Source organism: Pelodiscus sinensis, chromosome 2 (assembly GCF_049634645.1).
Source record: "Pelodiscus sinensis isolate JC-2024 chromosome 2, ASM4963464v1, whole genome shotgun sequence".
NCBI classification, from domain to species: domain Eukaryota; kingdom Metazoa; phylum Chordata; order Testudines; family Trionychidae; genus Pelodiscus; species Pelodiscus sinensis.
In genome coordinates, this window is record NC_134712.1 from 13,768,686 (window position 1) to 13,786,682 (window position 17,997).

Here is a 17,997-nt window from a genome sequence, read left to right on the forward strand (position 1 = left end):
TATGGAAACAAATGTCAACAGAGGAAAAAACTTACCAATATCATGTAAGTCAGGGAGAGAAGCTGCTGGGATGCCTTCAAGCTGAGCTTTCCATGTGATGTTCACCCCCAGTCGGTCTGCACTCGAACACTCCACCAGCACTGAAGAATCATCACAAACAGAAACCGAATCTGTGTTTCCAAATGCATTTACCTTAATAATAATTAGAGAGACAAAATACTGTAAGGATTGTGGTCTGTCCGCACTATTATCCCTGTTGCAGAGACCATGCAACACACTAGATATTTCACTCCCTATCCGAGAGTTGTGAAGCATAACAAGCCTCCTAGTGGGCTTCCTGGAATTTTCTTATCTTTCTTCTCTGCTGACACACATCTCTGCATTGGATAGGTGAAAGGATTTATGGGGCAACAACCTGGGACCACTGGTTCCTGAGCAACTACCACATGCATGCCACCACCCATCAGTTCTAGCAGAGTAGTGATTGACTGGCTATGACCCTCATGGGGTCAAGCACCACGGGATATGCCATCCACAGAGAACCTGCCCTGCAGTGCTCCCTTGGTTTCTGATTGGTCCAGGTTTCCCTGGAGGGGAAGCTGAGAAGTTGTCTGTGCCCCTAGATGGACCCTAGTTGGCTGCTATGACAGACTCAGCTCCTTCACCTTGCTTCTGTTTCTGACTGACTCTTCTGGCTTCCAACTCCAGTTCTGATCTTTGGCTCCAGCCCTACCCACTATACCCAATTCTGTCTCCACACATATCCACATCCTGCTGGTTATAGCAGAAAAGGTCTACAAGCAGGAAGAATCCACAGCTTAACCTGATACTGCCCACCACAGTATAGCAACTATTTCAAGGAGCATTAATGGGACACTGTAAGAGAACGTTTTCACTCGCCGCACTGGAGATCGACGTTCTGGCATTCAATTTAGCGGGTCTAGTATAGATCTGCAAAATGAACGCTGAGGGCAGCTCTGGACAGTGCCTGTACTCCTTGCAGTCGTGAGGAGTAAGGGAAGCCAATGGGAGCATTTGCTCCTGTCAGCCTCCCACTGTGGGGATGCCACCAAGCTCGGCTTAAGGTCAGCTGATTCCAGCTACATATTCTATGTAGCTGGAGTTGCATACCTTAAACTGATCTTCCAGGTCTAGTGTACATCTGGCTTAAGTGTTAAACTATTTCATAGTCAATATTTAATACTGATTTAATAAACCTTAGCAAGTAAGAGACAGTAGAAGAACTGGAATTTTTCATATGAAATGGAATTGTTATGCATGGTGGAATGAAATTCACCCCTCTACAAAGGACTGCCACAGCGTCTATGTATCACTTAAGGAATGCATAGACCTTGTGTTGGTCTTCCATGTAAGGGACGAAGTCCACATAGTAGAAAGGGTTAACACATGAAGAGGCACATGAGTTTGCTGAAAGCTGCTGAATTACACATTTAAGCAAGATCACATATGAGAAAACGTACTAGCAAGGAGATGAAATTCACAAATGGTCAGTTTGACACTGATTATCAAAACCAACATCCTAACAGATTTATTATGATGTGTAAATTATGTGATGCTGCAAGAGTCAGAATATAATCCAGCTCACTCCTCCTTAGTTGAAAAACCAAAGCAATGACAGAATCTTGTAAGTCTGTGGGGGAAAAAAAATCAGACTCCAAATGATCACTTGGAAATTTTTGGTCAGGGATCAACTGAGAATGGGTTAATCTATACCACCACATTTTTTTTGTCTCAATCTTTTCATGTCCAGAACATAAGATGCTGCACATTTTTTTTCCATGCAGAAAAAGAGAAGTAGAACACCTGAATGTGACAGAAACCAAGGGCCTTCAATTCATCTAATATAAAGATCTGGAATGCCTGTAGTAAACCAGCATAATCAGAGCTGCAAGTCTTCTCAGAAGGCAGCAAGAGCTCAAAGTGTGTTTGAGCTTGGACAGTCTGAAATAACTGGAGCTCTGAAAAAGAACAAAGGGTATTTAGTATATTTAATATTTATGATGCATCAGGTGCCAAAGCTGCCTCTCAAAATGACCTTGTGTGGATGGAGGGGACACAGGACCAGGGAGAATAGTAAAGCCATTGACACTGCAAGCCGAGCTCTGACCTTTCATCAAACCCTGTTGTGCAAACACTAACGTCATTTAGAATACTTTTTAAAAAGAGACAACTACTTAGGCTCTGATAAAAGATGGATCAAATTTTAGATTGAGATCTGACTCCAAATCCAAATGGGTTTAACTTTTTTTAAATTTAATCTCATATTTTTCATGGTGGGATGGTGTGTGTGTAGAAATGTTTGAAGCCAGCATTTTAATTTAGCTCACTGGAAAGACAAAGGTCAGCTGCAAAATTGAGATCCAGGTCTGATCCATATTATCTCAAACTTCACAAGTGTTCAACTATGACGTTTTGATCAGAGCCCATTTCTGTCAAAATTATTGACAAAGCCAGTGGTGAGAAAGAACTGATCACATGAGTTCACAACAGACATATGCCGCTTCCAAGATTTGAGGTGATTTTCATTCTCGAAGGAATAAAGGTTTGAAAAATACCAAGCAGCAGCCAGTGTAGATGGCTATAACCCTAGGGAACAAACACTACAGAAAGGCACAGAAGTAACAAAGTCATTTGATTATGGGCATAAACAGTTGAGTTCTGTCAGATTCAGAAATCTGGGACTCATCTGTTCTTTCAGAAGTAAGGGATTCCAGCAGAGCCATTTTCATGATGCCAGAATCTTTTCACTTACAAAGAAAAATCTGCACTTAGATTAAATATCCATCTATTCCTAGATCCATTATTACAGAATCAGGGGACGGTTCCAGATATGGGAGCTACTGAAAGGCAAAGTTGAGTCTCCAGATGAAGACAGAGAGCAAGACTGACCCACTACATCTTTATTTAGAAAGTACAGGCCTAATTACTTCCTCCTCTCACTGTAATTTAAAGGTGGCTTCAAAATGAGGGCCGCTTCTGCTTGTCACATCTATTTACTTTCCCGTGCAGGTACTAAACATGGGTGATTTCTAAACATTGATCTCTGGTTAAATAAAATATTGCTCCTCTCTGGCAGCTATACTTACTCTGACAGCTTTGAGGAAGGGGGGGTTCTGAGATCCAATGGCGACTCTCTCGATCACACAGGAATGTCACATTGGAAAAGGCACTCTGGAAGCCTTGACGACAAATCAGCTGGCACTTCTGAAAACTCTGATTTTGATCAGAGGCGTTTGCACAGACAAGCGCTCCACTGACCACGTAAGCCACGTTGAAAGGAAGTAGGCATTGGGGACCTGGGAAGATATGAAGGGATATGTAAAAGTTAAAACTATGAAATATTCAAGGTAAGAGTCTAAATAACCCTCAGAAACCTCTAAGTGGAGCACATACAATGTGCTAGACCTAGGCATATAGTTCCCATTCACATCAGTGGATTTGATCCAATGCCCTCTGAAGTCAATGAAGGGACTTACATTGACTTCAGTGGGCATTGGACTGGGCTCAGATATTGCTGCATACAGGTCTTGAAAGTATTATTTGCCATGTATGTGTGCACACATGTGCACGCACAAACACCATTTGCATAGATGTTGTTTGTACAGAGGGGGTGCATATGAACAGGAGACACCCTGTATACTTGTGCTACGTGCACACTAATATGAAGGCAAATGTGCACAGCGTATGAATTCCATCCAACTCTCTTGACCTTTAATCAGAAAGCTCTTGCCAAATATAACTCATCTTCACAAACACTGACTGTGTCATAGCGCCTCCTGTTCATGTCACTTTTCAGTGCCCAACAGTAAGGTGTGGAGCTCAGGGAAGAATATCCATTTGTCACTGGCTTAATTTCTAACTCTTATGCCAATTTACACACTTCCTTTATAATACATTTTAAAGTGTATTAGCTCAGTAAAAAGGTCATTGCAAAATTCCCCTTCTTCTCTATGATTCCAGATAAGCTCATACACACAAAGCCAGAGGCCAGAAAGGGAGGTGACCACCATCAGTTCTAATACACAACATGGGTCATTTCTATTAGCACATGTTTAACTGTTGTCTTCATAGGTATTTAGAGCAACCTCTATTAAGGGCTCTTCACACAGTTCAACGGAAAACAATCTGTTGTCTTCTGTAATGCTCTAGTATTTCTACAGGCTCCATTCTGTTCCATTCTATATGGGCCCAGTATGGTTAATTTGAATGGGGTGTGAGGGTGTATCTAGAGTAGAATTTGCCCTTAAGAACTTAAAATGTAGAGTTATTGACTATATGCCCTTGTTTTCACTGTCTCAGCTTGGGTCCTTCATTATTGAAATCGATCAGTAAACTTGCTTGTTCGGCCCAGCTGCCAGCTCCCTTCCTCACTCTTGTTAAGCTGATCAGCAGCTCACGAGAGGAGGGCTATGTTGTCACTCTTACACCTTGGAAGCTCCTTTTTGGTGGTGGTGTAGTTGTAAGAATGAGTAGTGCCTTTCACCATCCACCTGGTCACTAGCAATTCATCCTGGCGGCTCAACGGTCACTAAGTAGAATGTTGAAACTCCCCAGCACTTGTAAAGATCTCCCTAGCAAAGCCAGGAACTTCCACCTGAATATACTCAAAGCTTTGTCTCTCTACCCAACCTATGTATGAGTAATGGAAAGTGGGCATAAGGAAGCAATGTGGGTAGTGTGGAACATGAAGATACTTGGAATTAACAAGACATACAGATCAAAAAGAAAATGCTGGAGTCTATCTCAAACGCTGGCGTACAGAGGCACAAAATGAACTATGGGGAACGTAGCTATTATAGAACTGATTGATCTAATAAAAACCTCACTGTATTCAGTGGGCACTTCAGAGTTACCACTTAGAGTTACTGCTGTCTTTTCTGATATAGGAAAAAGGATTTATTATACTCTTCCACTATGCCAAATTCATCTGCTGGCAGCAATCTTCCCATCTTGGAAATATGTCCAGGGTAGTGACAGAGTTGGGCTACTTCTCATGTCTATCCCAGAGCTCTTAATGATGGTAATTAGTAACCAGGAGTTCCAGGCACATAGAAGAAAATATGACCCTCCTGAACCTTCATCCCAAAGTCTTGCCAAATTGTTTTAAGGTCAAATACATTCCATTAATTTTTTTAATCCATTATTTTTAATATTTTTTGGTCTGGGCTTCCAGAAGTAGTTATGTCAAAATTCCAGGAGAAAGGCTGTTCTCGGGACATCTTCACAGACTTACCATTAACAGAAGATAGCAAAAATCTTGCAAGAAAACCTGTTCAACCTTTCTAACAAAAGGTGGCTGAAGAAGTATCTAAACCATGAATTATTACTGATCACTCTTGCACTTGGATCCATTAGAAATGGGGGGGGAAACCTACTGGATATTGAAGACTCCAGAACAAAAATTAGCACCCATGCAAAACTTGCCAACATTTTAAAGCAAGAGGTCCATTCTCAGACCATAGTCAGGGAAAACTCCTCCTGACTTTCTGAAAGGACTTCAGAATTTAGGACCTAGTATGCATCTTCTCCACTCGTCCTTTCTGCTAGTTCATGCTTTACCTGGACCCTGTCAAAAGCTTTTTCACTTTTCCCTGCTGCTCTCAGAGCTTCCTGGTTTTCTAGGCTCCCTAAACTATGATTACTCATGAGAACTCTGCCATAATAGAGCATTCTGTAGGAATGTAATGAGGAGTATATTAGCTTCCAAATTCCTAAAGGATTCATCCATGTGACTCACAAATATTGCAGCAACCTGAGTTGAAATACTTCAGTGCAATCCTTATTGGATATGCGTTCAAATAGAACAAAATGTAGAAGAATAACCATTAGGGGATAATTCTGGCCTTGAAGATATTTTTCTAGCTCTAATTTCTCTGAATTTATCATTGCAATTTGGACCACATTATTGAAAAAAATGTTTAATTTGTTTGCTTCAATTCAATGATGGAGAATTCATAACAGTTATTGGAAATTGAGGCTATCCAAATCTCACTGAACTGGAAATTATGCTGGGAATCTTGGCAGAATTCTAGTTCTTTGTGTCTTTGACAAGGCAGGAAATACTCTGTGAACATGTGTCTTGGCCCATTAACTTCATCATCCTGCTCAAAGGCCAAAAGCTGGAATTGCAAAAATATACTTTTTTTCAGTCAGTTAATTATTTTTTCAGTGTTGGGGCAGACTCAAACTGGGCTTAATTGTAAGTCTTGGGCAAAATATTTAGGGTGGTTCTTAGATTAGTAGCACTGACTCATTTGTCTTGACTCTTCATTAAACTAAGATTGGCCACTGAATCCAAAGGGCCTCTTCTCTGCCCAACCAAATGCAATTGTCTAAAGTTTAAGAAAGTTCGGAAAATGTGCCCAGACTGGCTGGAGCTGCAAAATATATAAATAAATCAATCTCTATAATAGGCTTAAGAAGCAACATTAAATCTCAACTCAGCTAAGCATTCCTGTTCTGGATCGGAACTTTGTGCACAAGTTATTTTGATTGTAGCCACAACTCACTTTCACATGCTGGCCTTTCTCCTCTTACTCGTGTCCCAGGTACCTCCTCTCCATTCTCAAAGACACACCAACAGCTTTCCTGATTCTGGTTGCACTGCACTGATGAGAAGTTCCCATTGTCCCCTTCACACTGAGGAACGTACCCTTCGCCAATTTCTCGTACGCTAACTTGGGACTTCAGAATACTACAGAAACCAGGACCTTTAAAGACAAGAGAATGATTGCAAGGGGAAGAAAAGCAGAAAACAAAAAACTCTGAACACCTAGAGAGAAAATAACAGCAGTACTGTACAGTGATTGTCCAAAACTTTATATCTCACCATAATGGTCCTTCAAATTTGGGCCTATTACTGAAGGAAACAGAGGGATGATAACGGACAAGCGGTCATGAAATCATAGTTAAGTTTCAATATAGATACAGACGGGACTTTACTTGAAATACTACAATTTTGAACCTAGAGATGTCAACGTGTAGATTAACCGATAAGCCTAGGTTTACACACATTTCCCTTCCTTGCTTCCTCTGTATCAGAGGCAGCAAAGGGCGGGAGGCAGGAGCCAGTGCCTGTTGGAATAGAGAGGAAGCAGCACGGAGGGTAAGGGGGGCAAGTGGGAGCCGACACGCGCAAGACAACAACTTTCAAGCCAATTCTCTGTGTGGCAGCTCTGCAGACCCACCTTCCCCCCCCCTTGCTGCCTCTTAAGGTGGGGGGGAAAAGGCAGGAGCCACTTCCCCCCACCATACTGCTGCCTCTAATAGAGTCCAGGCTTGCCGTAGACAGAGACTGCTCCGCAGCAGCAGCCCCTGTCCATGGAGGGTCTGAGCTCCCCACAGACAGAAGCTGTTCCACATCCCAGAGCAGTCTCTGTCCACGGGGAACTCGTACCCCCCACAGACAGGGGCTGCTACTGCCCCCCACTGCTGCCTCTGATAGAGAGGCAGCAGTGTGGGTAGCAGGGAGTTCCCCGGGAGTGGGTCCAGAGTGCACTGGATGCTGCCCTTGCCCCGTGGACTATTGAATAGTCATGTAGTGGCTAAAATTTCATGAGGTTACATGACCATTCAATTACATGCTATCGAACATCCCTATTTGAACCATTAATATGCAAACTACTTCAATCTTCATAGAGCGGATCTTGTAGAAATATAAAACTGATATTTGTTCATATTTAAAACAATTTTGCTTCAGCTGTGCTTGAGCACTTTCTGTGTTCACCTTCTAGTGAATAAACTGTACTAATAGAGTGAGGTGGAGTAGGGACAATTTTCCTATGCCATGAAAATATTCAAGATTTTAAAAATATTTTCATCCTGAATGGAGACAAAATGACAAAAATTGCCAACCAATAATCAGACTTTTTTAGGGTCAAATCGAAATGTTTCAGGTTAATAATTTCGAAGTGTTTTATTTTTATTTTCGCTTTTTATTGGTAGATATCAATAACCATACATTTCATTTTACAACACAAACCTATGAAAAAATATTTCCATCAATAATAATGAAAATTTCCGGATTGGCAAAGTGAAAAAAAAAAAAGGTGCTTAAGAAGCTATTTGAGTTAGATACAGTATGACATATGATGTTAATTTGCATTTTAATAGTTATGCAAACTTTAAATTTTTGAATCTCAAAATCTACTGTAATTAAATAATTATTGCCTGCCCTCTCATTGCCTCACACATCCTCCAGATTTTCCTACAACTATTAAGATTTGATTAATTAAAAATGTGCTCGAAATAAATATTGATATTATTCATCAAAATTATACAGAATTTACTTTTTATTTTATGCCAAGCCTAAGTATTAATTAAAATTATCAAACAAAAAATAATGTTGAACCAAAAAAGTTAATTTCTCATTTTGAAAATTCTGAAGCAGGATATTTAATCAAATTTCAAACTTTTGTTCCCCAGACTGATTGATTTTGAATTCGGAGCTCCATCAAACCTGATTCTTTCCTGTGAACTCCTTTGGTTTTGACAATTGGCACTTTCTGACAAAATGTTTCGTTAGAAGATTTATTAACAATCACACACACAAAATCTAATTTTGTGTGCCCAATTGTGCCTGCACTTATGAACATATAACTAACTATACATGCATGAATAGTTCCAATGAACTCAATCCCATTTTGGGGTAAAGTGTTCAGCCTGGCTCTTACTCATGATGCCTGATTGTCTATGTAAAATGACATGAATGTAAGATCCTGCAGAACTGGAAAATAAACTTGTACTCTTGCATATGTACCATTCTATATATTCACAATCCACTGATTATGAGCAACCTGAAAGCAGAAGTGGCTCACCAACAATTTCAGTAAAAAGAATAAATTCAAGGATTTTGCATTTTTTTGTGGACAATTTGCAAACATAAAAGCCACATGTTATATTATTTGTAATAATTTATTTAGCCAGTAGTAAGATATATTGAAGGCATCTTGCAAATTTTTTTAATAAACCAATCAAAATGTATTTTAAATGTACTGAAAGCCCTAAATGGCACAGGCGAACAGAACTGAGTCACACCTATCTTTTAAAAACATAAAAGGTCGCCAAAAGTCCAGACAGACCTGCTCCCTATTTCACTGAGATACGAGGCACAATTCGGGGGTGCTGTACCAACTGTGAAATCTCACTGGAGCCAGCAGTTTTCTGCACTGATTGCTGTATAAATAGATGATATTCTGTACACGCTGTGATTTTGTATATATGCTATTTTATACCCTTTGGGGGAGGATATTTTAAAATTCAGTGGTACTCAGAGACTGTCTCATACTTTATACCTCAGCATGAGCCATGGGACTGTATAACCCAGGTATCCGACCTCTAGCTGATGTAAACCAGGAAAGCTCCACTGAAGCCAACTTACAACCACTGAGTCCCTAAGATTAGGGAGGTTGATTTGATCAAGAGAATACTCCAAGTCAATGGCAGGCCCTGGAATACAATCAGGCCTCTCAATACCCAGTTGTACAACAGAGTACCTGTTGGACTGAGGCAATACACGGTTGAGTTTTAAAATGGTTTAGTCACAAGTTGGTGAGGGCCAGTACTTACATTGGGGGCTGCCATCTGAATCCTTGCTGCTGCGTTGAACTATGGTTCCTGAGGTGGGATCCACACACCAAGCCTCTGTGTCCGATTTCTGTAGCACAGCATATTCTCCAGTCTACGAGGGACCAATGACAGCATCACTGTAGGGTGACGTACTTTACACGGGGCTGTTAATATGCGGTGAGCATCAGATCTCATATTTCGAAAGCCTTCATCATAGAATCATAGAAGTGCAGGGCTAGAAGGGACCTCAAGAGGTCATCAAGTCCAGCCCTTTGCTGTGAGGCAGGACCAAGTAAACCTAAACCACCCCTGACAGGTGATAGTTCAACCAATTCTTTAAAACTTCCAATGGTGGGGATTCCAACAACCTCCCTTGGAAGCCTATTCCAGAGCTTAACTGTCCTTATAGTTGGAAAATTCTTCTTAATAGCTAACCTATCTCCATTGTTGCCAATTAAGTTCATTGGTTCTTGACTTACCTTCAGTGGACATGGAAAACAATTGATCATCAACTTCTTTATAATAGCCCTTAATATATGTTAAAGCTTTTATCAGGTTTTTACTCAATATATATCATGGCCAGCTTTCCTCATAAGTCAGGTTTTTTAAACCTGGCATCATTGCGCTCTTCTCCAGACTCTCCCCAAATGGTTACATCTTTCTTAAAGTGTGGCACCCGTAAGTGGACACAGTACTCCAGATGAAGCTTCACCAGTCTCGAGTAAAATGGTACAATTATTTCTTCAGTTTTATGTCTTAGTCCCATGAAGAGCAATGGGGCATGGAGCTCCAGGCTTCAACCCCACACTTCCACCACTTCTCGGGGTGTGGGTGGTACAGGGCTCTGCAGTCCCCTAAAACAGCCTCACAGCCTTGGGGTGGGGAAGGCGCTGATCCCTGGTTGAGAACTGCTATTTTATATTCCTTGCTAGTGGTAACTCATTATGTGTCTTTCTGATTTTGTTCCTATATGCTTGTGCTATTCTTTTGCAATCCTTTTAGGAATTCATCCATGTTTCCACTTTAAAAGCTTCTGATGGAGCTATATTGTCCTCTTATTATTATTATTCTTGTTTTTCCTTCACATCAGGATAGTTTGCAGTTCATATGGTCTCCCTGCTAAATCTGCCCAGTTTCCTGAAATCCTTTATCCCTTCAATTTTTTTCCAATGGGACTTTTCAATTAAAAACATCTTCCAGTTTCAGGTAAGAAAGCAGTGTCAAGATGAACCACAAAAATCAAGCAAAAGCTGCTCTTAAGCCCTCCCACAGATCCAGCAGAGATAACTGAGCCCTGTGAGAAGCAGCACTTACCTTTACAAAGAATTCAAATGGAATTCCTATAACAATGTGGGTTTAAAAAAAAAAATCACATTTCATCCCTTGTCCTTCTCTTAAAAGCCCCATCTGAATCAATGTCATAACTAGGAAACCCAATGGAGCTTGTGCTGGGGACGGATACAACTGACTTCAGTCTCTCAGGCCCAAATCTATTCCCTTCCATTGGAAGAAATCCTGGGAAAGTTCCTCTTAAAATTCAGTCAGCAGAATAGCACCATATATGCATGCTCCTGCATTGGAGTAAAGCCACATTGCCCAGTGAAAACATCACCAGAAAATGCACCTCAGAAGACACTATTGCCTCCTCAGCTCCCTGTGTAGATTGTGAGCAAACTAAGCTATCCCCTTTAAGGAGGAGGATGTCTCCTCTCCTTTGAGCCCAACCCTGCTCAATGTCCTACCTCCAGGCTCCACCTGAAGGGCAATGTGAACCCCCCCCTAGGTTATAGAGGGGGCTATCCCAGGGCTCCTTAGCACAAGAATTGCAATTGCCTATGACCTTCCCATGGCATAAACAAGGAGGGGTAAAGTCAGTTTACTCCTTCCCTCCACATGCTCCATTTGTACTCATTTACCTCACGACAGGAAGGGATGAACAGGTCTGCAGCAGTAGCACTGAGCTTTGATCCACTCTGCTTCCAGCTGGAAATTAATGCATTGGCTCGAGATCGCTGACATGATGTCTGGCCTTTGAGAGAGAAAACATACGACTGAATGAAAGCAGAAAATCTGACCTCCTCGTGCCTTTTGGAATAAGATAATGTCTCAGATCATATACGTTTTCTTTGGACCATCTCATGGTCTCAGACCAGCAGCTGCTGTATGAATTCTTTGTTAAGTACTAATCATGCCTCCTGTAACTGCAAATGGGACAAACAAACAAGGATGAAGCAGTAACAGGACAAATTCATCCCCAGAGTAACTTCACGGACTTCTGATTTCACTAATCAATTACAGAGTGAGTCTGCAGAACTGGAATTCATCTACAGATCTGACACAGGCTTGAACAAAGACATTTACTGGTTGGTACATTACAAAGCCAATTTCTCCTGTCTTTAACATCTACATTTCCACATCAAAAGCTATGTATGGGACACACCCAGCCCGTTTAATTAGCCTCATTAACACAGGCCCTACAATTGACAGGCACGTTTTCTGCTTTTATATCTTGGTTTCTGTTATTTTCACTTTAATTCATCTGATGAAGTGGGTTTAATCATGAAAGTGCATGATTCTATATATTCTGGTTAGTCTCAAAGGTGCCATAGGATTACTTGTTGTTTTTAAAGTTACAGACTAACATGGCTGCCGCTCTGAGACATCTGAAGGGTTAGCCCCACCATGAATATAGTCCAATAATCTCTGCTGGCACCTGTTTAAAGAAAATCAGAACCGACACACACGTCTTGGAGTTGACCGAGGAACTAAATGACATTAAATGTGATCATAAAAAAAAAATCCATGTTTTTAAAATCTTATGTTAACTTGGCAGGAAACTCAGTACTATCAGACATGCAATATGGAAAGACCAAATGAGTTTCAGTTAGTTTAGAAGTGGGAAAAGTAAAATGGTCCTGAACACTGACAGACTCTGAGAAGTCCTACAGAAAAGGAATGCATCTCAGATGCAAAAGGGATCATGGATTTGTTTTCACTCCTATTACTATACACTATGCCACCTGCAGGTCAGCATAGGAGCAGGGAGAGAACTCAGACACTTTAACTCCAAAAGCTTTTGCCTCTTCCATTTGAGTTACAAACACGGTTTAGCAAAGCACTTAAGTATCTGCTTATCTTTAAATATGTGACAAGTTCCACTGACGTCAAGTATCTACTCATGTGAGTAAAGGTAAACACAAGCTTAAATGCTTTGCTTCATCAGAGCAAGAATTGCTCTTTGATGTTAGCAGTAGAGGGCCTCTGAAGCTCAGTGGAGCAGTTCTGACTCCAGGCAGTAGAGGGCAGAAATACACATTCATTCTAGTCCAGATAATTGTAGAATTAGTTTCTGGGGAATGAAATAGAACACTTCCGGAGTGGGAGGAGGGGGCAGCATAAATTCATTCCTAATTCATATCAGACAAAAGGGTAAATGCAGAAGTCAAATATTGCATATGTTTAAAAAAGGCTACAGAAGAGATCCTGATTAATTACAGGCCAGTGAGCCTAACTTAAGTACCAAGCAAATTTGTAGAAATTTTAGCAAACAACCAAATTATCAGACAGAGATAAAAATAATTTGCTGGGGAAGAGTCAGTCTGCCTCATGTAAGGGGATGTCGTACCCTCACCACTCTATGGCTACACTGCCTTTTTTTGCGGAAGAAGATACACAAATCGCACTCGCATTTGCATATCTTCTTCTGACTCTTTTTGCGGAAGAGGTTTTGCCGATAAAAAGCGCTGTGTAGATGGGGCCATTTGTCGGAAAAAAAAACGCTCTTTTGCAAGACCCTGTAAACCTCGATTTTTGAGGAATAAGGGGTCTTGCGAAAGAGGAGGTTTTCCCAACAAATGGCCCCGTCTATCGGAAGAAGATATGCAAATGTGAGCACAATTTGCATATGCTCTTCCACAAAAAACAGCAGAGTAGCTGTAGCCTATTAGAACTCTTGGAGGAGTCAATGAGCATATGGAGAAAGGTAATCCAGTCGAAAAAGTATACCTGGATCAGAGCCATAACTAAGCATTTTAGCACCCATGGCAAGCAATTATATGTGTCCCCCCTCGAGGCAACGCATGGGCAGGCCTGTCAAGTCACGTGCCCCTCTCCATTTAGCACAGAGGTTTTCAATCTGTTCGGTGAATCTCGCAAGGGGGATGCACCCCAGAGTTTGAAAACTATCCCCTCCTGACGGGAGCTGGCAGATAGGAAGCTGGTGGGAGCCACCCTGTCCACTCATGCCCAAGTCTTCTCACTGCGGGAGCTGGGGCACTGGCCAGAAAACCTCCTTGCCATGCTGCCTAAGCCAGGATGTCTCTGCATAGAGGGGTGCTCCCCAGACTAGGCTGGTGGTACAGCTCCAATCTGCACCCTGGACACTAGACACACACTCTGGAGCCAGCCTTTGCCCAGAGGGACTGGCTGCCATGAGATGCTCCCCAACGTGCTCCCTGGAGTACTCACCCCCATTGGGCAGCTGCCTCTCAGCAGCCTGGTCACAGGAGAGGTGAGGTGTGGGGAAGAGGCAGTGAGAGGGCAGGGGAAGAGCATTGCAGCGGGGTCACTCTTCCCATACTCTCTGCATGCAGAGCAGAACCATTCCTTGCCACCCTGCCCCATCCCCATGGCTGCTGCGCTTGTGATCACAACACACAAACCCAGTGCCCAGCCCAGGCACTGGGAGTAGGCAGCTGCTGGAAGGGTGTTTTCAATCCTGCCTGTTCAAGAATCCTCAGCTGTGCAAACGGTTGCCAAAGGGTTACCACATTTCAAGTTTCTGAATAAACGTTTTTTGAAAACAACAATGGTCCTGTAGCACCTTAGACTAAAATGCGGCTACTCTGAGACTTTTAAACGGGATTTGCTGGAAAGGGTTGAGGACCTGGAGACAGTATTTGGGGGGTGCTAGAGGATATTTGGAGGGCACTGGAGGGGTATCTGTGGCAGGGTACCCACTGTATTTGGGCACCCAGTGCTGGGGTGTTGGGCCAGTTTAGTGAGTGAGCCCAGCTGCTTCTCCTGCTGAGGAGACACTGAATGTGGGGGTCACATTCTCTCCATTCTCCTGTCCCCTTCTCTTCCCCATCCCATCTCCCTTCTCCACATTCTCCTGCCACATCTCCTCCTCTGCCTCCCCCACTCCCACATCCTCCTGCCCCATTCCTCTATCCCCAGCTCTTCCCCCACCTCTCACTGCCTCTTCCCCACACATCACCTCTTTTCCCCCGGACCCTCTCTGCTCCTGTTGCCCTGCACCCTCCCCACAGGCACTCAGCGTTACACAGAAAACATTATGGGGACCATATAGAGCACCCAGCACATCTAGATGTAAAAGAGAAGCCAACCAGGACCCAAAATGGTGGTGTCCAGCTAAAGAAGCAGCGCCCAACATTCCTCCCCACTGTAAGGAAGGGCAACGCTGCCTGAAAACTATGCCCATGATGGACTCCAGCTGATGCTGCTGGGCCCAATGCTATCTTACCCCCTTTTTGTGCCCCTGCTGGTGTAACCCACACACCTAGTGTGGTTCACTGTCCCATGAAGTGTCACTTAGACCACTTACAGTGAGAGATAAGAATGAGTGAGCTCTACAGCCTAAGCTGAGAACCAGCTGGCTTTTAGCTCAAGCGGTAGAAGTTCCCACACTGAGCTCCTGAGGTCCCAGGTTCAAATCTGCCAGGTGACGGTTACCTCATAGCTGCCATGAGCAGCTGCACTTCAGACCCTGCCCCAAGTTACAACAGTGACTTGGAAGTTTCAGAACATCTTTGACAAGATCCCTCCCAAAGGCTCTTAAGGAAACTGCATAGCCAGGGAGTCAAAAGGAAAGTAACCTCAATTATCAAGTATCAGCGATGGTTGAAAGACAAGAAACAATGGGTAGAAAGAACTGGTCAGTTTTCACCATGGGATCCCCTACAGATCTATAGTAGGACCTGCGCTGTTCAACAAACTCCTTCATGATCTGGAAAAGGGGGTGAGAAGTGAAGCAGCAAAGTTTGCAGATGATACAAAATTATTCAGGACAACTAAGTCCAAGCAAGTAATGTGGGAGTCACCAAGGATAATTCTTTGAAAACTTCCATTCAGCACAGCATTGATCACAAGGGCTAACAGAATGTTCAGAACTATTAGGAAAAGGATAGAAACAAGACAGAAATGATAACACTGCTACTATATCAATCCACAATGCACCCAACACTTGGAATACTGTGACCAGTTCTGGCCACCCCAACTCAAAAGAGAAACAGAAGAACTGAAAAATGTTCCAAGAAGGGCAACAAAAATGATCAAGGGTATAGAAAAGCTTCTCTACAAAGAGACAAAATAAACATTAGGGCTGTTCAACTTAGAAGGAGCGGATATAATGGAGAGCTATATAATCATGAATGGTATGGAAACAAGTGTTATTTATCCTTTCATACCATACAAAAACTAGGGCTCCCCCAATAACATTAATAGGCAGTGGGTTTAATACAAATAAGAGAAAGTACTTTTTCCCACAATGCACAATTAATCTGTGGAACTCATTGCCATGAACCATTATGTGGCTGTTTTTATGTTCTAAAAAGCTTGCCAGTTATTTGATAAAGACGCACAGAGTTTGTCCAGCTACAAAACAAAATTTTTTTCTTCCCATTCCTTTCTTTATGAAGGTTTAAAAAACTCTTGTGTTATGCTACATGCTATTTATTAAAAAAATCTCAATAAAAGCTTTATATACTGCCCCCTTTCCCCCCCACACACACGTGTTAACTAAGAATAGGAAGGGTCACAGGAAGAAAAGGTTAACTTACATTCCGGGAGCTGTGCTGAACGTACGATCAGAGAATCTGTAATGTAGCGTCCCCTTTCATCCACACACCAACAGTGACCTAGGCAATAAACAACAGCAGCCTTATGTTAGGAAAAAAATGTATGTTTCTTTCCTTTGTTATCAAATGCCAATGTGAATCACAGGAGGATTTGGTTGTTGCTGGCTGAAATGCTGAACACAATCCGTATGGCAGGATCACCATGAAAACAATATAATGGCTAATTCTGTTACCCAGATTAGTGAAGAGTAGAGCTGGATGAATGTTTTGGCTGAATAGATGAGTCACACACACACACACACACACACACACACACACGCTCCACAGTTTTACGGTGCACCACACACACACACACACACACACGCTCCACAGTTTTACGGTGCACCAATATTATTTGTGAATTTTGGACTAATTTAGCTGATAGTTTTGTGAAAACAGATGAATGTTTGCTATAAAAAAGTTGAAATATTTAGTGTCAACATTTTTAAATGAAATGTTTTGATTCAAAAACATTTTGTTTCTAAAAATGTAGCTAAACTATTTTTTAAAGAATAAAAAGACCCCAAAATTAAACTAAATAAAACCTGAAAAAATAATAGGTGTGTTGAACAAAATGTTTAATTGAAAAAAAAAATTCTGGTGCAGTTTGCCATTTTGACAAGAAAAAAAACCCCAAACTTCCTAATTTCTGCATCAAGGTTCTTGTTTGTACATTAGCCGAAGATTCAGGGTATTTCTTCTTTTATACGAACTAGCACATTTTATGTAGCTAAACTCATGTGTGATCAGTGCATGAAGAGGTTGGGCTCAGTTTGACCTAGAGAGATAACCCACAAGATTTTACTGGAATCTCTTGAAATACGAGAGGGTAATAAGTCAGGTGAGAATATGACCGATGATCTGTAATGTTTATAAGAAAATTAATTTAAAAATTAATATTCTAACAAGTTCAGAATAATATTTCTGTTGTTGCAGTACAAAGATATAACACTAGGTCTGGCCAACCTGCAGTCAAAAAAGGGCCCAATGTCAGAGGGAAAGGGGAATGTAAGACCAGCTGGTATAATTTAGATGAGCCTAAAGACTGTTCTAAATTACTTCAGGCAAAGCAGACCTCCTCATTGCCTTGCCACAGCTGGACCCCAGGAATGCTCTCTACACCAGGAGGATTGTGGGTAAAAAAAAAACAATATGCCAGCTTTATGCTAGCTATCCATGAATTCTCACAAAGGAGAGCCAGAAGGGCAGAATTTGGCCAAATATCTTCATGGTGTATCTAGTCTCTCCCCCTGGCAATACAGATACTAGTGTATAGTGCTATTTTGGTTATTAAAAAAAAGGGGGGGGGGTGCTGATACTCCAGGGGAAAAGTTGTTGAGCTCTGACTGGAGGTGCCAGTACTGCATCTAGAGGTGCCGGTACCGGAAAATACTGTCACAAAAAAAGCACTGCTAGTATATATTTAATACTAGCAGATTTACCCGGCATAGTGCCAAAAAGAGAGCACTGATCCAAATTTCTCAGTTTTCTCTCTTTTTTGTAAAGTTTATTGAGAGGCAATCCTATTCCAGGTTCATCCTATTTTTCTGGC

At 41.9% G+C, this 17,997-nt stretch overlaps 1 protein-coding gene across 2 annotated transcripts in view; it reads right to left on the reverse strand.

The window, feature by feature from the left end:
* TG (thyroglobulin) overlaps positions 1-17,997 on the reverse strand; it is a 189,032-nt gene that overhangs the window by 144,053 nt on the left and 26,982 nt on the right. For both annotated transcript variants that reach the window (XM_075920103.1, XM_075920102.1), the window contains 7 exons: positions 16,389-16,466; positions 11,505-11,617; positions 9,589-9,700; positions 6,531-6,731; positions 3,108-3,317; positions 1,825-1,979; positions 36-192 (listed from right to left, as the gene is read on the reverse strand). In XM_075920103.1, coding sequence (XP_075776218.1) covers positions 36-192; positions 1,825-1,979; positions 3,108-3,317; positions 6,531-6,731; positions 9,589-9,700; positions 11,505-11,617; positions 16,389-16,466 — 1,026 coding nt within the window. The remainder of the gene's footprint in view (positions 1-35; positions 193-1,824; positions 1,980-3,107; positions 3,318-6,530; positions 6,732-9,588; positions 9,701-11,504; positions 11,618-16,388; positions 16,467-17,997) is intronic.